This window comes from Rattus norvegicus, chromosome 8 (genome assembly GCF_021556685.1).
Source record: "Rattus norvegicus strain SHRSP/BbbUtx chromosome 8, alternate assembly SHRSP_T2T, whole genome shotgun sequence".
NCBI lineage: Eukaryota > Metazoa > Chordata > Mammalia > Rodentia > Muridae > Rattus > Rattus norvegicus.
The window spans coordinates 126,104,716-126,126,740 of NC_141541.1; the positions used below are offsets into that span (position 1 = coordinate 126,104,716).

The 22,025-nt window shown below is 49.6% G+C and overlaps 1 protein-coding gene and 1 non-coding gene across 2 annotated transcripts in view; one reads left to right on the forward strand and one right to left on the reverse strand.

Moving 5' to 3' along the window:
- Window positions 1-22,025, forward strand: part of Itga9 (integrin subunit alpha 9) — a 309,149-nt gene that overhangs the window by 70,754 nt on the left and 216,370 nt on the right. Inside the window, 4 exon segments of the mRNA NM_001420002.2 lie at window positions 4,321-4,411; window positions 5,095-5,140; window positions 12,579-12,733; window positions 21,150-21,310. Coding sequence (NP_001406931.1) covers window positions 4,321-4,411; window positions 5,095-5,140; window positions 12,579-12,733; window positions 21,150-21,310 — 453 coding nt within the window.
- On the reverse strand, window positions 2,171-2,251 carry Trnaa-ggc2 (transfer RNA alanine (anticodon GGC) 2). The gene has a single exon. It is a non-coding gene; the product is annotated as a tRNA-Ala (tRNA).

A 22,025-nucleotide genomic window follows, 5' to 3' on the forward strand; every position in this document is an offset into this window, starting at 1 on the left:
CCTCAACTGCATTTTGGAAAAAAAGGTCTGCCCAAGGGAGTTCCATGGGGAAACCTACAGATATGAGGACTTGTGTTGCCTCGAAGTACACACACTTCCTGGGGCCATCCATCCATCCACACAGACTGCCCTTCTGTCACTAGATACAAGTAACCATGGAGACGGCAAACTTTAGGTGATTCCAACAGCTTCATTAGAAGCTGGAAACAGAGTGCTGCCTGCATGGTTTGGGTCAGGGATGCTCTGTCCTCGTGATGTCATCTAAGGAGCGAGTCCTCAGGTGGGGGTGAGGGGTGGGGAGTGAAGGGGGAGGGTCATTCTCCACACATCCTCCTGGAAGCTTGGGCCTGGACCTTGGAAGCTAATCATACAGAGGGGCCACCTGCAGGAGCCCCTGCCTCCCCTCTAGCTCGGCTCTCCAGTGTTTTGTTTGGTTGCTGGGTGGGACCCTTGCAGAAAGCTGCATTTGTGGTCAGTGTGGAGCGTCTAGTAGGAAGCCACACTTGGCGTCTGGAAACGGTGCCTTTGTCAGCACGCACCCTGACTTGCTTAGCCGGCACAGAGAGAAGTTTCGAGCTCTTAAAAAAAAAAAAAAAAAAGGGTGGAGAGAGAATGAGAAAGAGAGAAACAGCTATGATCACACTTTTCTAAGCTTGCTAATATGTATATGATCAGGCCAACGATTTAAAAGGGAAAAACAATCCCTTAATGACAGGTTCTTCCGGGCCCAGATACTGGACAGAGAGGGCATTGTGTTTAAGAACTGGAGGAAGAAATCAGGAATGAATCTAGGCAACAGGGTCGCTTTTCTTTGGCCCCAACTAGTATTATTTCTGCCGGAGAAATTGTGAGATCAGAGCCTGGACTCCTCCCACGTCCCTCTCTAACTCATGCGCCTCCTCGGGGTTACCATGAAAAGTGTTGATTTTAAGATCTTTAGATGCCTTTCTCAACCCAAGAGCCCCCAGGCATGTCTTGGCGGCTCCTGTGATCTTTCCCTTGCCCTAACAGACGCTGCATATAAACCTGGTCAAGCGGAGGTTTCCCACAGTTCCTGGTTTCCATTTACAGTTATTAGCACCGTGCAGACTTATCTTCCTGGCTTTAGAGCATAATGGCCTGCAGATGTCAGTGGATAACTTAAATCTGCATCGCCACCCCCAAACGGACCACCCCTCACTCTCCCCGGCTCCGGGCCACAGTGTACCCAAGAAACAAGAACCCACAGCAAGCTGCTTCTAGTGTTCTTGGCCTCCAGAGCCGAGATGCACAGCTTCAAAGTGTGGGTTTTGCTCAGATACACACACATTTGTTTAGACAGAGCCATGTGGGATGTGTGGCCGAGCCTGTTAACAAGCAGTGTTTCTGAAGTACTGCCTACAGGGCTCTGAGCTGTCCTTTGATGCTCACACATTTCCTGTCGACTGCCTTAACAGAAAATGGCAAGCTGTCTTAGATCATCTCTGGGATAGTTCCTTGTAGTTATCAGCCGCTGAGGGCAGAGAATATCCTATCTTCTCAGCAGAGCGCGAGGACACGCCCCCAGCCCCACCAGGGCTTCCCCACAGTGTGATTCATTACAGAGAAAGAAAGGCAGTGTGAGCGAGCCCCCGGGTGTCTGTGAACGTGATTCTGTTGTGGGCTTTACTACAGGACAGTTTGCTTCAGGTAATCAACCTGATACAAATGTACAGTCACCAGGAGAGAGAGAAACTCTACTGAAGAATTGCCGCCATTAGATTGGTTGCTAGGTAATGTAGGAAGGGCCGGCCACTGTGGGCGGGGCCACCCCTAGTAGGTGGACCTGGTCTGTCTACTAGCCAATCAAGCCAGAGAGAGCAAGCTGAAAAGCACTGATCCCCCCCCCCCTGGTTTCTACTTCAAGCCCCTGCCTTGACTTCTCTCCTCCGTGATGGATCATAATATGTAAATGGAAATAAACCCACTCCTCCCTGGGCTGCTTTTGGTCAATTTTTTGTTAATCACGTAGACAAAGAGCTAACTAAGACAAGGTGGACAGAAGAAAGGGCAGAATTGATCAGATCTCAGAAAACGAGACTTTCTGGCTCAACAAGTACCACAGGAATGGGAACGGTTAGCTTCTGTGGGACCAGGGCTGGCGGTGTGACAAGTATTCTTTTGTTAAAAGCATCTTTTTTTTTTTTTTTTTTTCCGGAGCTGGGGACCGAACCCAGGGCCTTGTGCTTGCCAGGCAAGCGCTCTACCACTGAGCTAAATCCCCAACCCCGCATCTTTTTTTTTTTTTTTAAATTATGTGCGTTTGTGTATGTCTGTGCAGTGCAGCAAATGAAGTCACTAAGGAGGCAGAAGAGGGTGCTGGACCACCCTGAACTGGAATCGCAGGCAGTTACATCCAAATGCCGGTGCTGGAAACCAAACTCAGAGCCTCGGAGAGGGCACTGTGCTCTAACCACTAGGCAACCTCTCCAGTCCTGTGTTCTTTATTAAAATGTGTGTGTGTGTGTGCATGTGGACACGTGCGTATGAAACTAGAGGACAATTTCAGACGTCATTCTCAGCTACACTGTCCACAACCTTTGACTCAGGGTCTCTAATAGACCTGCAGTCCTGTGATTAGGGAGGAGGACACCCCTGTCCCTGGCTCCCCATGCTAAGATTACAAACACACTCCACCATATCTGGCTTTTTATATAGATGCTGGAGTCAGATCTCAGGTTCTTGTGCTTGCAAGTCAAGTGCTTTACCAGGTTCCCCAGACCCAACAACTATTCCCGAACTAGGCCTTCTGTCCTGATGAAGTTAATGGAGTATAAGATGAGACATGGTATGGGGTTGGGGATTTAGCTCAGTGGTAGAGCGCATGCCTAGCAAGCGCAAGGCCCTGGGTTCAGTCCCCAGCTCCGAAAAAAAAAAAAAAAGAAAAAAAAATGGGACATGGTAGGACAGTTGTGAATGTGACATGTGGGTTGAGGAATGCCTTTCAGGAGAAGTGGCCGACTCCCTCCCTGTACTTTCTCGGAGGCTCGGCACCACGCAGTTCTAGATTCACCAGGTCAAGCTGTTGAGTCATGAAGCTCAGGAGTCTGTAGGCCTCCTGGTTGACTGGCTGGAGGGGAAGTTCGCACATGAATGTCTTTCCAGCTGGATACGTTAGTGGTCTGTCCATCTTAGGGGAGGCAAACGCAACAGTTAGTACCTGAGTAACAGATAGGAGGGAAGGATGCTCCCAGCATCTCAACCAGTTGTGCCTGGGTCAAAGCAAAGGAGACATAAAGGGTAAGGGGGATGGCTCAGTCAATGAAGTGCTTGCCTGTCTTGTATCCCAGCACTAGCGACAAAGGGTCAGTAGGATCTCTGGGCGTGTTGCGGGAGTCAGACTAGACCACTTGGTAAGTTTCATACCATTGAGAGACACTGACTTAAAAAACAAACAAACAAAAATGGTAGACAGCACCTGAAGATCTACACAAGGTTGTCCCCTAACCTACACACACACACATACACACCACACACATACACACCACACACACACACACCACATACACACACCACACCACATACACATACCACACACATACTACACACATACCACACACACACACATACACCACACACTACACACTACACACATACCACACATACACACACACCACACACCTCCACACCTCCCCTCCAACAGCACACACACACCACACTCACACACACACACCACACACACTACACACATAACACACATACACATACACCACACACACACCATACACACACACATATGCATACACACCACACACATACCACACCACACACACACACACACACACACACACACACACACACACACACGCAAGGAAAATCAACCGAGCCTCTATTTGTCTTGAACTCGTCAAAACCACACATGAGCCAGTGAGATGGTTCAATAGGTACAGACATTTGCTGCCAAGTCTGACAACCTACGGTTAATTCCCGGGACCCACACGACGAAGGAGAGAACCAGCTCTTTCTGGTCATCTTCTGCCCTCCACATGTGTACTGCAGCCTTAGCAAGCCTTGTACACAAATGAATGAGTGTAAAAAACAAAACCAGTCTTTAAGATCAAGTGCTGATAGACAGTTTGTTGGCACCAAACCCAGGCAGAGCTTTAAATGAAGACATCTGGCCAAGGCAAGCAAGAATCAGGAAGTGTGTGATCTTCAAGTACCTACTGCAGACCTCTGGCCAGATTTCTACTGACAGCGTCTTTTCTTTCAATAACTTCAGACCCAGTGCCCTGAGGAAGCTGGGTTCCAGCAGCTCCTAACTGCCCTCCCGTGACTCCACGTTTCTATTGTCTGTTTCAGAAGCTGTCTGGGAGGAAGATAAACCCGATCCTACAGATGTTTGGGCAGTCCATATCGGGGGGCATTGACATGGACGGAAATGGCTACCCTGGTGAGCTCCTCTTCTCAAAACTGTGCCAGATAAGTGGAGATAGGTGTGCGAGAGAAGATAGGTTCTCGGTTTAGTTAACAGTTGTTCTCCCGGCAGAACGGGAGCTTCTGCCTAAGAAACTCCTTGATACAGAGTCTTGCTAGGAACCCCCAGATTCTTGGCAAAGGATGTGCTTTCCAATCACCAAAAAGTTATCCACCCCACACAGATTACAGTAAACTATATATTCCAATAAAATCATATCTGCGGTAGCTTTAGTGATTAAAGCTTGATCATTGCTTAAGGGTGTATTTACATATAACACTATACGCTAGTAACTACAGAGAGATATACGCAGACAAGATGAAGTTAATTTTCACGACCTGTAGTCCAATATAGCCAACATCTTACCATCTTAACGTATAACTAATATAAAAGTTACTAAGGAGTCAATTTTTAAAAATTAGGTCTTCAAAATCTGCGGTGCGTTTTACACATCCTGGCCCCCGTACCCAACACGTGTGGCTGGCTGCCACTTAAGACAATGTGGCTGTAATTCTTACAAAGTCATTACACAGCCAGTCAGTAGCAGTAGGGAAGACTCCCTGACCACAAGGCTGGGTTTCTGTCATGGTGGCGCCGTGCCAGAGGGCAGCTGGGGCTGGTTTCCACAAGGTTCTGAGTCTGTGAATTCTTGTTCTCAGATGTCACCGTCGGAGCCTTCCTGTCCGACAGCGTGGTTCTCCTCAGGTGAGATGTCTGACTCTTGCTGCAGGGGCCGTGTTCTTCATGAGCAACAACAGCTGGAGCTCTGTTGGGAGGGCTGGGACAGATTCTATCAGCCCACTCTTTCTTTCCCTACCCCTTGCAGACTGAAGGCCCTGCTCACACAGGACTGCTAACTTCATTCTCTCAGTCCCGTTCTTTACCACAGTCTTTACCACGGAGCTCCAGAGCGTGCGCCTTGACTAGCTTATAGGGAGTTGAGAGCTTTCCGGGGCACCACCACAGGGTTTCGGGTAACCCAGACCCTAATCCAAGGGTTGTTTGCCTTTGGTCACGACCACCCCCCTTTGTCGACCTACTGTATAAACATTCTTGTTTCCTGTAAGCACCAGACACTCAAAGCTCTGGGGAACCCCGTCCAGCCTAGGCTTTTATCTTTACAACCAGGACCATCACTCAGTCCTCAACCGCAGGGACCAGGAGCCTCCTCCTGTCTGTTCACTAGCACAGCAGAGGTGAGGGGCATGTGCTTAGACCCAGGCCTCGTTAAAGCCTACTGAGCACTGAAGATACCCGTGTAGCATCTTAAGTATCTGGGCCTGAGTGACTCAGAGGAAGCAGAATTTTGCTTTGGAGTGGGAGCCAACAGTTTTGTTAATAACTCGATGCAGAATGTTCTAAAATAAACTGCTCCGGTTTTATAGCTGGAAGGGATCCAGAGCCCGTGTAGCCCTCCACTGCAGATGCTTTGAATTTAGCTTCCCCGGGCCTCCCCAGAGGGACACGCTCTCCTCTTGGATGACGTACCCCACAGGAGAGAACCAGCTGACTGCTAGGCAGCTCTAAACTTGGTCAAAGTGTCAGAATAACCTTGGAGTTGGGTGTGACCTAGAGGGTAGGCGTCGTAGTGAGTTCAAGCCCTACCTCTGCCCTTCTAGGCGGAGCTTCTTGGGCAAGCCCTTTGACCCCTTTGTTCCAGGATTTCCCTTTGCCAAAGACAATAACAGGAGTATTTCCCTCAGGCTGTGGGTTGATAGTGTGTGACTGCCTGGTAGGAAGAAGAGCTAGTCTTATGTGGATATGGTTGAATGTGACTTTCTAACATTCCACTTTCTGGTTTTGTATCATCTACCCAGAAGCCCTGCAGTGTTGAGGAGAGCAATGCCTTCCTCAGATGCTAAAGTCAGACCTCCCTGGTTCCTCAAATTATCACCTTCGTAACTCAGTTTCCGCTCTTCCCTCCCTATTCTCTGATGCAGCAGCTTTCCTCTTGGGCTAGGCCATGGTGGAGGCCTGTGCTGGGGGGAGCTGCAGTGGTACCATGTGAGGCTTGTAGTCCCCTCACAGTGACCTGACAACTCGTCGTGGTCCTCAGGGTCCCTCTTAGAGGAAACTCGTCCTCCGGCTTCTTATGGTGCCGTTGGCTGCCTTGATACCCAAGGCACCTGTTTGGTTTTGTTGTTGTTTGTTTTTGGTTTGTTTTTCGAGACAGGGTTTCTCTGTGCAGCCCTGGCTGTCCTGGAACTCACTCTTTAGACCAGGCTGGCCTCGAACTCACAGAGAGCCACAGCCTCTGGTTTTCAAGTGCTGGGATTAAAGGCATTGCTTGTCTTTTAAACTTTATCATTTTTTAAATAGATAAATTCTCATTTCTATAATATATTCTGATCACTGTTTCCGCTCTCTCATCTCCTTCCAGATCTTCCCCATCCATCCAACCCCAGGCCTTCTTTCTCTTCCTCTCCTTAGAAGACAGAGAGATTAAAACAAAATAAGATAAATAAAAAGAAAACATACTCAGTATTTAAGAAAAAGAGAAAAAACCACAAGGAACACAGGCAATCCAGAAAACCCACAGAATCGGAAACCATAATAGATAAGCGAAAAATTAAAAAGAAAAAAAAAAGGTCAAACAAAGCATTATGAGGCAAAAAGAGTTTTCAAAAATTCTGTCAAGATGATTTTACATTGTTGTTCATTGCGGGTATGATACACCCTTAACCTGTGGTTTATATAATCACAGAAACTCCGTTGGAGAAAACTAAGTTTTCCTTTGCAATGAGTTGAGATAGCTTCTGGGTTAGGGTGGGAGATGACGCTCACTTCCCCTCTCAGTGCTGGGACCTCATCTTTCTTCCCCTGGAGCTCCCAACCCAAAGGAGCTTCTGTTCATCTCTCTGCTCCATGGATTCAATTGTTAAGTGAGCTGCCCTCACTGTGGACGGGAGGCCCCAGACTTCAGCATGGGGCAGAAGGTCCAGTCTGGTGAGGTAGAATGCCAGGAAGACTGCGCATGGGTGAGGTAGCAAGGAGCCCACTGTTAGACAACAATGAGCCCAAGGGAGCTTCAGAGGCGGATGGGGATGAGGCCATCGCAAAAGTCCATGCCCCCACTCTCTCAGCTTACACACACTGCTCTGTTGGCATGAAACTGTGCATGTATTCAATGCTAGAGGCTGGACAGAGAACGTGACAGACCTGGTCCTGGGGTCTTTGATTCTAGCCAGAGAGCCCTATAGAAGTATATGATGGTGCAGATAACTTCGATGGACACCTCCTGTGCACCAGGCACTAGCATTTTATGTGCAGTCCTGCGCTTGGCCATAGGTAATTTCATCACGGCTGAGTTTAACAGTGTGCACTTATAGCAAACTTTAGCAGTTATGACCTCGCTCTGCGGTGCCATCTAAGGACTGCCATGATTCCTGTGGTCTGTCCTCACCGCTGTGCAGCGCACGGCTACGTTCATGATATGTTTTCCTTCTTTCTTGGATTACAATTTGTGTAGAGCAAAATGTACCAGTTCGAGCATACAGCTCAATGACCTTAGACTGGTGCACATACCCATGTGAACTACACCACCATCAAGACAAAAGTCCTTTCTGCCACCCTGCACATTTCCTAGTGCTGTTGAATGCTATTTCTTATCGTTATTGTGTTGGAGAGGCGCACGTTAGGACAACGTCACAGACTGGATTCTGTCCTTCTATCCTTACATGGGTTCTGAGAGGCAAACTCAAGTCCCCTGGCTTGCATGACAAGGGCTTTACCTACCAGGCATCTCACCAGCCTTCCTATGTCCTAATTGCATCTACTGCTGTGGTTCCTGTCACCTCAGGTCACTTTCGCCTATTCCAGGATTCCACATAAGCGGAGCCCCACCACATGCATTCTAATTCCCGAGTTCTTCCGCCCAACTCGATGTTTCTGAGACCTACCCGTGTCTTGGACTCACAGTACGAATTGACCTCTAGCCCTCTAAACCACCCCATGGTGTGTGTATCGCTGTTAACCTGCATTATGGGTAAAGAATGAGGGGCTTTGTGGTGGTGAACTCAGTTGTCAGCTTGACACACCTAGGAAGAGAGAGCCTCGGTGAAAGGATTGCTTCCGTCTGATTGGCCCGTGAGACACTTTCTTGATTGCCAATTGATATAGGAGAGCCTGGCCCACTGTGGGCGGTGTCATCCCTGAGGCTGGTGGGCCTGGTCTGAACATGAAAGCTAGCTGAGCAAGCCAGAGGGAGAAGCTGATAAGAAGTGACTCTTGGGGGTTGGGGATTTAGCTCAGTGGTAGAGCGCTTGCCTAGGAAGCGCAAGGCCCTGGGTTCGGTCCCCAGCTCCAAAAAAAAAAAAAAAAAAAAAAAAAAAAAAAAAAAAAAAAAAAGAACCAAAGAAGTGACTCTTGATGGTTTCTGCTTCAAGCTCTTAGCTTTTCTTACACCGTAAGTTGTAAGCTGAAGCAAACCCCTTTCTCTTCCTGTTGCTTTTGGTCGTGGTGTTTATCGCAGCAACAGGGAAGCAAATCAGGGCAAGCTTTTTTTAAAAAAATTCCATATGGTGATAAGGACCCGTAGGACAAAGCAGGGTCACGTGGTCTGGGGCCACGGTGGTGTCACATTCAGCAGAAAGGACCAGTGGGCGTGTCCTGGCAGATCTGTGACTGTATAGACGGATGCAGCTTTGGGGTATTGTGTGTGAGGGGCCACACAGCTGTGGTTAGGGGGAAGGAGACTGGGGGCAGTGGGTCTTGGCTATTGTTCCTGAAGATGGGCTGTAGAGTACATGGATCCAGAGATGGTTCAGGGAGAGTGTTTTAGGGAATCGAGACTTGGAGTTTCTTCTGATTTGGGGCGAAACAAGCTAAGAGGCAAGCGCATGCCGTCCGATAGCTTCTGTGTCTGCTGTAGCTGCAGGCACCGAGGGACGCACTTGGGGGTTGGGGAAGCTTTGAGCTGTGGCTAACAGAGAACCTAACCGAGCATCTTCATCTGTGTGGATGCAGATGAGTTTCTTGGACACAGGAAAGCCCAGCTGGTCTCATAGCCAGCTTTCGCCTGCCCCTTCCCTGCCTGCCAGGAGAACTAGAACAGCACCCGTGAAAACCATGCCCTGTTCACTTTTACTGTCTACCTGAAAGTACCATGTGAAGATTTGACCTCTATGCCATGGAAAAGCACTCTAATGACCCGCTTCTTTGAAGTCTTAAAAGCACTCCCAGCTCTGTCCTCGGGTGCCCCCTTCTCTGCCTGTTATCTCGGGGGTTGGCAAGTGGCAGGCGGGCTCCGCCCTAGGAGTGTGAGCCGCTCTGCCCTCAGGAAGTTTGCTCATGGGGGCTGGTCCTGTGCTCCGGTGATAGGAGCCTGGTGCTATGCCACCAAGGAGCAGAGGAAGTGACCAGAGAGGCTTAGGAAAGATTGCTCTCCTCATCCAGAAACAACACTTGAAATGGAAACAGAAAAAGGCCGAAAGAGACCTGATGTAACAGACCTTGGAGGGAGATGAGCGCAGGAGGTCTTTGCCCACCCTTTGCGAGCTTTTCGAGCTGCTTGTTGGAGTTACACTTGGTTCTTCCTCCCAGCCCCATGCTCTCAGAAGTAAGACTCAGACTCAAAATATGCTTACAGATACCTTGTCTATATATCTAGGCTCTTCTTGGACTAGAATTACAACAAGGTAACCCATTCGTTTTAATCTACAATTTGTCATGTGGCTGGTTACCTGTGCTTAGATACCATGTATCTATCTCCCCACATCTTCCCAGGCCTTGCCCTTTCCCAGAATCCTTTCTGCCTTCCAGATGTCCCGCCTTCTATTTCTTGCCTAAGCCATAGGCCGTAGGCTTTTTAATTGACAGGTGATGCATCCATATAACACACAGGATACATCTACAGTAGTTCTGTCTGGACTGCTCCTGCTTATGTCATCCCACTCAGCTGAGCTTGCTGGGAAGGGACCCCACCTTCTTTCTGACCAGCTGATAAAGGGATGGACTCTTGCCTTTCATCTTCTTTTCCACAGCCTGGCAGGTCAGGGGTCGCCAGGGTATCATTATAGAAGGGAGCCTACTCTCTCCCTGAAGCTTTGACACTTTGATCTCTGCCTCTGTGTGCCTCCGCCCAGAGATGGGCTTCAGACTTGGGGGTCAGGTTTAGAAAGAGATAGTAGCTATTTTCCTTAGTAAGGCAGCAGAGCTGAGACCACATATGCAAGCGTGTGCAGGAACACACACACACACACACACACACACACACACACACACACACATACACACACTGAGAATGGGGGGGGGGGAAGGGAAGGGGGAAGGGGAGGGGAGGGGAGAAGTAGGAGACCAGGAAGAGACCAGCTGGCTGTGAGGGGGTCAGCAGCAGGATTTTATTCAGTTCCTCAGCTTCTTTGCTGCCTACTCTTTATGGCTATGACAAAATGCCTGGGGAAAAAGCCTAACAAGTCAAGGAAGGAAAGGTTTATTTTGACACTTAGTTTAAGGGTCCACTCGGAGTCATGGAGGCAGGGGTGTGAGGCAATGGTCACACTGCATCCGTAGTCAGGAAGCAGAGAGAGCGGAAAGCTGCTACTCAGCTAATTTCTTCTTTTCAGACTGAGACCCCCAGCCCATAGGTGGCACTTTCCCCATCCAGGGTGGGTCTCCCTGCCTCACTTTAACCTAATCTAGAAACCCCCTCGAGCGTTCTCATGGTAACTCCAGGTCCCGTCAAGGTGAAGAAGTTGACCATGACATCATTTGTACCCTCGACGAGAGTGTGATTGGTGATCTCCTTTATAAGTAGTTCTAGTATCTTCCAGGGAGAAAGAAGAAAATGAAGAGACCAGGATGTTGGTTTCTTTCAGGCGTTGGTGTTGCCTGACTTCCTTTTGCCCTGTAGCCAGATTTGCTCCAAGTCCCCCAGTTCACTGCCCTTCTGTTGACCCTCCTGTCTCTGCAACGCAGCTGCAGCGGGGTCCCCTCGTGCATGCCATCTGTGCTGAGTGTCTTCTTAATGCATTATGAGCCCAGGTTTTCCTTTAATGTCCTCTTGTCTTGGGGTTGGTTGATCCTCTGTCCCCTCTGTCCTGTCACTCCAGTGCACCTCGGCTGAACCTTACACACACCTTTCCCGTGCTGTTGGTGCCTCTTAATCTCGTGTTACTCCAGAGCCATGAAGGCCAGGATCCTGAGAGGAGAGAAAGTGTCTCTTTGTGAGGCCTGGAGGGGAGAAGGTCAAGCCACAGCTTAGGTGACACCTCCTTGAGCAGATGTTTAAGATGAGAAAGAGACGCCTACTTCTGTCTCAGCTTTTGTCTTGGTGCCTGGGGGAGTTCAGGGATGCTGGTCATCCATCGCTGGTCATCCATCAGGCGCTGGGGCCGGTGGTCATGTCAGGGAGAGGGCTGTGTTTATTGGATTTCGTTTTGTCCTAAGGCCAGACAGGCTGATTCCTCAAAGTGTTCTGCTGGTACCAGCTGGGACTCCATTAATCAATTCTCTTTAGAGCACTCTCAATGAGTTGAGAGACATAATGAAAGAGGATATTTGGCCAAGTGGACAAGATAGAAGTTTGCCAAGTTCTACCTCACACTGGCAATGGGGGAGAAGTCACTGGCTATATACTGTATTCTCCATCTCACGGTCTGTCTCTGTCTCTCTCCCCCACCCTTTTTTTGGCTTCTTAATACAAGTGTTCACTTGGGTACCTGTGCTGGCCTGGAACTCCGGGAAATCCTTCTGGCTCAGTTACTGGGGTTCTGGGGTTCCAGGAGTAAGCTGCTACGGCCGCTCTGCGTCTAGTCTCTGAGCCCCGACTTTCCGTCCTGGCTTATGTTGTAGAAACTTCTCCACAGTGTCTCCCCAATGAGATGGAAAGCGGAACTTCTTGGGTGAAATTTTAAATAATCGCCCAGCATCTGGTGGTTCATTTACGGCCCCAGCCAGCTGTGTTTCATTAACAACTAACTTGCCTTTGTTACCGGGAAGCAAACCATTAGTATTTTAGGGAATGTGCTACTTTTAAAACCAGAAAAAGTACTTACAGAACACACTGGCCTTTCCCTCTTGGGGCATTTCATTCTTTAATTAAATGCTGGCTGAAGGCCCGGGATCTATTCTGCCCGCATAGTTGGCGTTTGGTTGTGAGAGAGCTGCTACTTAACAGGTTCCCCTCCCCCTCCGTGTCCTGCAGGGCCAGACCGGTCATCACTGTGGATGTCTCCATCTTCCTGCCGGGCTCCATCAACATCACAGCACCTCAGTGTCACGATGGACAGCAGCCTGTGAACTGCCTGAATGTCACGGTGTGCTTCCGATTCCACGGCAAGAACGTACCAGGAGAAATCGGTAATGAGTCACGGAGTCAGGACTCACCAGTCTTAGCTGCTGCTAAGATAGCAGTGACCCAAGTTGTTCCCTCTCACTTTGTGTCCCAGTGGGCTTTGCAGGCAGGGGGTCTGGTGGACTGGATACCCCTCCCCTCAGGCTCTTCCCTGCTCATTTGCATATTTCAAATTTCACACACCCTCCGGCTCTAGGACAAGTAACACGGAGGACCACCTCCAGCATTCTTTCCCCAAATACGTGAGGATTTGTATTTGGGGAATGCGGGCTGCTGCGACAGAGCGACAGAGCGCCTGAGCCTCCTCTGCGTGTAACACTCCATGCATTAACATAAAAAGACAATAGGAATCTGGAGGCCCCCCAGTAAGCTTGCAGCATCAACCAGGCACGGGGCACACAGCTGACATCAGGATGGGGGTGTGAGGGTTTCCAGGGCTTAGGTTTTTAAGAGCGAGGCATTACTCTGGCATCTCAGAGAGTTGGGGGGGGGAGCCCATTCTCTCCGTATGCTTATGCAGTTCATGCTGCCTGCATGGGGTTGGACCCTCCCAAATGAACCATCAATCAAGAGCACTCGCCATTAGAGGTGACCCCAAGGCAAACTGATCCGGACCATGCCTCAGTTGAGACTCCCTCTGAGGCTGGGTCGACTTGAGAGCTGTAGCTAAGTCTGGCCACTTCCGTGTGAGCTTTGTGTGCAGTTTAAGTGTGGGAGGCACTACTACCCAGTTCACACCTATGCACAACCCCCGAGCCTGCACAAACCACACCCACAGGTGCAGCTCCCTCAGCTGGGCTTCAGGCCGTCCAGCCTAGCCGTCCACATGCAGATGCCCACCGATCTCGTTGGCAAGTCACCTCGGTCAACTGGATCGAACAAACTCTACAATTAAACCTAATGCTTATTTGCAAAGAGACGCCTTTAAGTTCACACAGCTGCTGTTGGGGAACATACTTAGCTGCGCCTTCTGGCTGCTGTTGTCTTTCTATCACCCTCGTTGGTGGAGACATCAGAGTCTTAATGAAAAAACGGTATCTGGTCCGCTCGTTGTCATTAGAATCAATTAACAAACATTTCACAGGATGCTGAAAGTGATTATTATGTTGGAACTCAGTGGTCATGACTACCACAGACCTATACCCCCAAGCCCCGAATCTTAATTTCATCACACATATGTTAGAGCTCTAGAAGATATTCCAGCGATGGTTCACACTGATCCTTATTCGATAACCATTTACCTGCATCCACCTGTGCCCTGCACCGGAAACAGCTCTGCGCTGCAGGCCTGTAGGGAGTTCTCGCTGCTCCGCTCCTGACACGATGGTGGATACCACTTTTAGAGTCTTGATCCCTGTTCCGGAGAATGTGAAAGTGAAGTGTCGTTTTGTACAGAGGAGAAACGGTGGATGAGTTTAAGGATGAGAAGGCCCAGAGTGTGAGACTCCAGGGCTGTGTGAGGAGACGGGGTGGAGCCCCTATGCTTTCTGGGGCCACAGTCACACAACAGCTTTTCACAGACCACTAGGGGGGAAAATCTGTGAGGATCTGAGCTTGACCATTGCTCCTAAAGGATCGAAAGGTTATGGGAAAGGCAGGCTGTCTGTGACATGCGTCTCACAGGCAGTGAGGGGCCCCCTGGGCAGCGGTCAGGGGTGGGTGGTTTGCACCCTGTGCATCCTCCATTCAGGTCACTTCCCTAGCCTCTGTCACATGGGTCATTGAAGGCAAATGTCCCTTTGCACCCTGCAGCTCTCTAGAGGTCTTTACCACTTGGCGCTCAGATTGTGACTCAGGTTATAGCCGAGTCTTAAAGAAAGTGCTTAACATGTGTGAGACCCAGAGTTCAGTCCCCAGAAGTACATGTATGTGCACACGTGGAAGAACTAAGATTCAGGCATGGAGGATATTGACATCGCTAGGGTAGTAGGGAGAAGTTCCGTTATTTGTCTGTGATAAGATGTTATCTTCCCCCCGGAAGATGGACCACCATCATCCATCTGAACATCCGGGACTACTGAAGGTCCTGGAGGGGGGATTGTTGTCTGTTCCCTCGTAGAAGGAAGAGGAGGGAGATCATTTGACTCACTTGAGACTCCAGCCATTTGAACCCATACCTCTCAGCTGCTTGTATATCATTCTGCCCTAGTTTTGCTTGGTCTTATGGTCTCTGGCATGCTGGTGTGGCTGTGGAAGGTTACTGGGGAGGAGAGGACTATACAGCTATGGGGAGGTTGTCATATATGCTGGGGTGACAGCCAGAGTGGCTGTTCTGGAGTCATCCACACTCCTGCAAGAACCCTTCATTCATGCTCCTTAACTTAGCCCCAAATTCCCACTGGCTCCCTGATGGGAGTTGGTTGTTTCTCCAAGTTGCACTTTAGGGGATCAGTTTGTTCCAGACTTTGCTTGGCCCTTGGACCCCTCTAGAGAGGGGGTAGGTAGGCATTCGTTTATTTGTTTTTTAGGGAATGAGTTCCTGAGCTATTGCTCTATTCTCTTCTGTCATTTTCATGAACATGAAGCACACCTCATTCAGAAGTGGAGCCATCCACCCAGAGAACAAGCTGGCTGCGGATCGGGGAGTTTGGCAGAGAATGGAAGGCTGTTCTGGCTATATAGGCATCAGAGAGGGAGGCAGCCTGCTGGGGCTGTATAGGCCAGGGCCCATGGTCACTATCTCTTAAGGTCAGCAAGGAGACTCTTGGTTCCACAGAGTGAGGAAGACCGGGTCTCCAGTCTCCAGGTAGAGGAAGGATGAGGCATCTTCCAGGAAAACAGGAGCCTCTGCCCAGGGACATCTCCTGGGCCTCTGCATTCAGAATGCAGAGCTGACAGCTCTGTGTTCCTTCCCACTTCCATTTTGCCAGTGGAACCCTTGATATCCTGTGTGTGGTTTACCCGGTGATGCCTGTCTGGAAAGGTCTTTTGGACACTCAGGGTCTCTGGATCCTGGGTTGTCCACCAACAGGTGGCTGCATTTGGCAGCCCCACCTGGACACCTGAAGGATAGGATCTTCTGTGGCATCAATCTGATGGGTCTTCATGACCTGTTTGGAGGACGGCTGTAGGAGCCAGAGCAGCTGGTCTGTCCCTTGGGCTGCTGCTTCTTGTCCTGGGAGCCTTTTGGGCTTGGGCATTTACACCAACTGTCTCTTCAGTCTTGCTTCAGCAATGGGAAATCTCAGCTCTCACTTGGTCGCAGGAGCATCAAGGTCAGCCTGTAGAGGGGCAATTGTGACTTCTGGGAATACTATGAGAAACGGGGTGTCCATAAGGGGTGAATCTGCCCCGGCCCCTGCGATAGGCAAAATCCAGCGAGGAAATAGATGGACACAGTGTACATTTTAACAGGATTTGACTCTTCTTGGAAGGGACTGAGCACGCCAGAGAGGAAGCAGTGGTAACCGCAGAGGAGAGGCGCTGTGGCTGGTAGCCAGCCAGTAGCGGGCTGATCAGCTGTGTGGTATCACCTGCAAGCTTTCTAGTTAGCTGTGTACACTCAAACTGAACGAGAACGCCAACGTAGAACACGGTGACCTGTGTTTTACCAAGGTTCTGGGTGGCCAGTCAAGGTTACAGTCCGTCGACTCCTTCTGGGGGCTTATTGGAACCTGTGAGTTTGCCAAAGGGACCGTGTACAACTCGGACCCAAATCTTTAAGCAGAGAGCATGGGGTGGTGCTACTTGCCCCCCTGAGGAGGCGAAATGAGGGTGTTGGGTCTTGGAGAAGAATCTATGAAGTTGATTTATGACTGTTGGGGCCAATAGCTATGAAAAAGAAAAGGTTGTTGGTTAAGCAGATGAATAAGTAGGGAGGAGCAAAGCCTTCTTTCCCACCCGCCCCCGAGCCTTGCAGCCTCCTGTCTCGCTCTCCCCTCTTATTATTGGCAGAACCTCTCAGGGAGCTGTTGGCAAAACAGGTTTGTGGGATCCCCAACCCCAGGGTTACAGCAGAGTGGACAGTGGGTTTGGAACTGAGAACTGGGGACTTCATAATCCAGCAGGAAAGCATCCGGGTTCATGGGGGATCTGAAGTGTTAAAGCCATGTTCCTACTCCAGAGAGCACTGGCCTCAGGGGCCGTTCTCCGTGCTCACCCTGGACTCTGGAAGCACGGAGGTGGGAAAATGAGCCTCATCTGTGTTATTTTGGGCTCTTGGATCAGCAAAGTGAGAAGAAGCTCAGCCAGACTTCGTGCTCAGCCCCGGGCACAGAGCACAGGCTCACATTCTAGCGGGAGGAGGTCTCCTCGCTTGCCCTCGTAGACACGTGCCAAGTGGCATGCCGGCTGGCTTCCCACTCTGGCAGCGGGCGGGCAGCCCCACCAACAGGTTTGTCCCATGTTTCACTAAGCAATTTCAAGCAAGAGCTCGGCACATTCCGGAGAGCATTCCGGATACTTCATCCTTGGCTGCCTGTGGCTTCTTGGAGCCTCTTGACAGCCACAAAAGAGAATCGAGTGCTGTAACCAAGAGCGATTTGCCCCTCACCCATAGGCCGTGTCTCGAGGTAGACCATACGGTTGTCTTGGTGGTCATGGGCTTGCACTAGCACCAGATGGAGGAAGGGCTGAGCCCCATGAAGTTACCTTTCCCATTCTGCTAGTTCTATAACCACCGGGCTGTGTCCCCAGCCTCTGTTTTGCGCGCTGATCCTCTGCCGTCACATTTCCCTGGCTTACACACAGCCTGGCATAGCTTTTCGTGAATAAAGGCCCTATTACTGCCTGCAGACAAGCTGTAGATCCCAGCTCCTGAGGATGGCCCTCGGGTGATCGATCCACAGGCACAGCAGGAATACACTTGGAAGCAGATACCTGGCTCCCACAAATGTTAGAGATGCTGTATCTTCTGCACCAAGAGAATATTCTCAAAGCCTCTTCAAAGTGTCGAGCCTTGTCATGGAAGAAACGGGGTTACCTAAGAAACTAATTACTGCCAAGTAAATATCGCATTCTTTGGAGGAAGAGATAGAGAGAGAGAATTAAGAAAAGCTAGCAAAGTGGAAATGTCTCTTTCCCGCCTCTCCTGGGACGCGCTGAGGGAAGCTGAGTAACGCTGGAAGGAGACGCAAGCAAGCAGACTTTCACAGCTGAAACCTTGTTCTGATGTAGATTTGGGAATGATTTGGTGTTGGCTGGGACAGAGCAGAGCCCCAATTGATTCAGGACAGCTGGCGTTCGTTCCCACCCCAGCCCATGTGGGGGGCCTTTGGGAACCGGCTCTGGGGCAGGGAGGGGAGGGGAGGCAAAAGCAAGACAAGACGGTCAGCTTTTCCACCACATGACATCATTCGACATGGCATAGACACAAACTGCCAGAAGGAAGAACTTGATGCGTCATGTGCTATGGGAACCGGCGCTAACCAGAACCAGCATCATCCTGGGCAGGGTCCTTGAGAGCTGGCTTGCATTAGGACCCCAAGCAATCTGATTGGCTCCAGCCTAGCATGCACATGCGTGGGGCACTTGAGTGGGAGCTATTTAAAGCTTCCCCTGGCGCAGAGGGCTTCAGAGTTGACTGTTTCTTCTTACTTCTGGCGGCTCCCAGACTCTCTTCATTCAGGAGTTTCTTCATGGTGAATCTTGCTTGTTTCTAGAAGTGAGAGTCTGATGTTAGAGTCAACGCCTTCATACTTAAAATGTCCAGATAAACTTCATACCAAGCTCGAAGGAGGCAGTTCTAGAAAGGAAATGATTACTTTTGGCGATTGGATAACCAGGTCTGTCTGTGACCAGGCACTTGAACATTGAAAAAAAAATCTGCTAGGTTAAGGGGTTGGCACCCGCGTGCCCCACTCAGAGCAGAGCCATTGTCTCAGCCGTGGCTCTATTGTCAGAACCGCAGTCCCCCCTCACCCCCCATGAATCTTAGAATCTTCGATAGCGACTACAGTGATACTTTGAGCAGTGGGTGCTTGCAAAGTGCCCTGCACAGCTCTGGGCATGCTTAGAAGTGTGGAGTACCACAGGAGCAAAGAAACTGTTGTCCAGTGCTGGGTGCTGCTGGGTGTCCTGACTTCTACCGTGAATTAGAGACGTACCTTAGTGGAGACAGGGAAATTGGAAAAGACCAAGAGGAGTTGGAGTCCATACCTCCCGCCCTGTCTTCCTGTGTTCCCTCCATTCTCTCTGAGCTCATCTGGCTGGATCACTAGGGTCTGCTGTCCCTTCCAGCTCCCTTTTCCTGGGGGTATAGAGAGCCCTTATTTGGTAGCCAAGAGGAAAAGGGCTGTTAAGACCATTCAGCGCTAACCATAGCCTCTGACTTTGTCCCAGCAGCGGGCATCTCTAGATACAATCTTACTAAATAACATTGTGAAACTCGCTTCATTTAAATGAACACTACTGGGTTGTTGCTACCTGAATTCAATAGTAGATTGGCTTAGAGTCTGACCCTGCTTGGTTCTGCCACTTCTGTATTCAAAGGATAAGAGGTTTCAGGTCAGGTGAGGCTGAAGAACTAAGTGGTTCTCAGACTGTGTGGTGGGAGTAGCCAGTCTAGATCTGGACGTCTTGATTCTGCTGAACAGTAGATGGTTCTTGGGCTGGACTGAGTATCTTCCCTTTTGAAGCCTCGGGTCCCTTTGTCTCAAAAAATGAAGGTTTTGTGTGAACTGACCAATAGGCTTTCTTCAAGGTCTTAGAGGTCTACATGCACTTGTAACATGAGCTTCTACCCCGTGTTTTCTCTACTAGATCACTTTCCCTAGATGTTCTTTTCTTTACAGTAGAACTATCTCCTGGAATGATCCATGCCCTGGGTCCCTCCTGGTGACCCAGCTTTCCCTTAGAAACCAGCTGCTTGTGGGGATGTGCAAGTTAGGGCGTCATAGCCTTCACTTGCTAGGAATCTGCTATCTGGGCATGATGGGGGAGCCATGCTATGGCAGTGGTCCAGGGAAGCCATTAGATAGAGCAAAAATACCCTGAGGCACAGCCACAGGCAGCTGTCAAGTCACCTTTCTCTCTCCCTGTTCAGGCTTCCCTTGGTCTCGGTCTCTTTGATGCTGTTAAGGACACAGTCAGTCCTGTGGGTTGGCCTCACCTCACTTAAACACTGGCCAAGCATTGGCATTCAGTGGCTCAGCTTCTGACAGATGGGTGTGTGGAGATGGCCTGGGGTGCCTCGTTTGCCTCCCCACTGGTCAGCTATCTCATCTGGTCTTTCTAGAGAGACATTATTGTTCTTCCACCATGAAAACTATACTTCCTGGAGCTAGACAAACAGCTCAGTGATTGGAGTCTCCAGAGGACCCATGTTTGGTTCCCAGTACCCAAGCTGGGCAGCTTGCAGCTGCCTGAATGTCCATTCCCAGGAGACCTGATGGCCCTTCTAGCATCCTAGAGCACTTGTAATCACATACATACACATATACATTTTAAAAAGGCTTTAAAAAATATAATAACCTCAGAACCCACAAAAGAGTTAGGAAATAAAACGGCTCAGAGGGGGGCTGGCCCCTGCCACAGAGAACGGTGCCATAGATCTGCTGATGCGGGAGTTCAGTTACCTTGTAAAGCCTACTGCTGGCTGTTTGCTCACAGACTGCAGGGTAATGGAGACGAGGTCTACCACGTTTACCTGGCACACATCATAGCATCCTCCTTCCTTTTCGTATTCTATTCTGGGTGCAGGCCACTCTGCTGCCTGGCATTGTCCTCTCGGTATAGGGGCTGAGTTTTCAGGAAGAAAGCACCATGTAGAAGCCATGATGGTCAAAGTCTTGTTAGAAGGATGGGCACCCTGAGAGTAAAGCCATCCCCAGCCTGCACCTCAATTTCCAAGTATGGGGCTCCATGGCAGTAGACTTTTTTTTTTTTGTCTCTGTGTTGGCTGACACCTCATTGTGTCTGGCGTGCCCTCTGCTCATTATCCATGGGTAACACACAGTCGGAGAAGGTCTGGCTTTTGTGAGAGATACGCAGTTATTGTAAGCAGTTGTTCCCTGTATCACATCCTATGGTCAAATAAAAGTCACGTCTATGATGTTAGTCCCTTCTAGTTACATTTGACAGGCTTGCCGTGATGTTGGCCTATCAGAGCAGCACCCTGCACATGCTGAAAGATATATATATGTATATATATATATATATATACATATATATACATATATATATTATATTATATTATATTATATTATATACATGTGGGTGGTTCTGTCGGCATCTCACAAAGGCATGAAGTTTGAACAAGGGTGAACTGTATGCCTGATGTGCAGAATCCTTGAAAAGACAGAGACCATTTTGGGTCTTCTGTAGGCTCACTACAGGCTCCTTAGAAGGCCTTGATGTGGGCTCTAGGGAAGTTTTCTATATCGTGTGAACTGGGCATAGGGTCTCCACAGAACTATGGGGCTGAGTGGTCTCAACTCTGAGTGTCCATCTTTGCTGACGTCTCCGTCCCTTATTTATTGTCAGGTCTGAACTACAATCTGACGGCTGATGTGGCACAGAAGGAGAAGGGCCAGCTGCCCAGGGTCTATTTTGTGTTGCTGGGAGAGACTGCAGGGCAGGTCTCGGAGAGGCTGCAGCTGACCCACATGGATGAGGTGTGTCATCACTACGTGGCCCACGTCAAGGTCAGTCTCCTCGACTTTTTAATCCTCCCGTCTTGGTCTCATTTGGAAGTAACATGAGTTACCTTTGTCTCATGATGTAGCCTCTGACTTCTGCAATTCTACTTCACAGCTTGCATTTCTTCTCTTAAAGTTAAAAGCCATCTTATTTGTGTTTGATTCTTTTTGGAAACACTGTTGCGTTGTGGAGGGGTGCACACCTGCTCTGGTACATGTGTGGAAGTCAAAAAAAACGTGTCTGTGTAATTGGTTCTATTCTCTGCCTCCAGGAGGTTCTGAGGATTAAACTCAGGGCATCAGGAGTGCGAGGAGAATGCCACCCACTGAATCATCTCACTGGTCCCCTTTACTTATTGTGCTGGCTTCAGAGAAGCGGTAGAGGATGCCAGGAGAGTGGTGACAGTCTCTGTGCCTTGTTGTCTTGTCTCTGAGGTCACTGGGAGGAAAGCTTCAGAAGCCACACTCTGGGTCTTTGATTGGTCTCTGGAATGATGTCATACAGGTGAGGCAGGTACAAGATAGAATGAGGCCTGTCATTGGACGAGAAGGAAGGATGGGTGGGAGAGAAGTTTGAGGGAAGAGGAGGAGACAGGAACGGAAAGGATGGGAGATGGGAGGAGACTGGAGGGGTAGACGCCAAGAGAACATGGAGGCTGGTGTTAAAATTCCATGCTGTACCTTTACAGGTTGTTATGAATGTTCTTAAGGGACGGAAGTG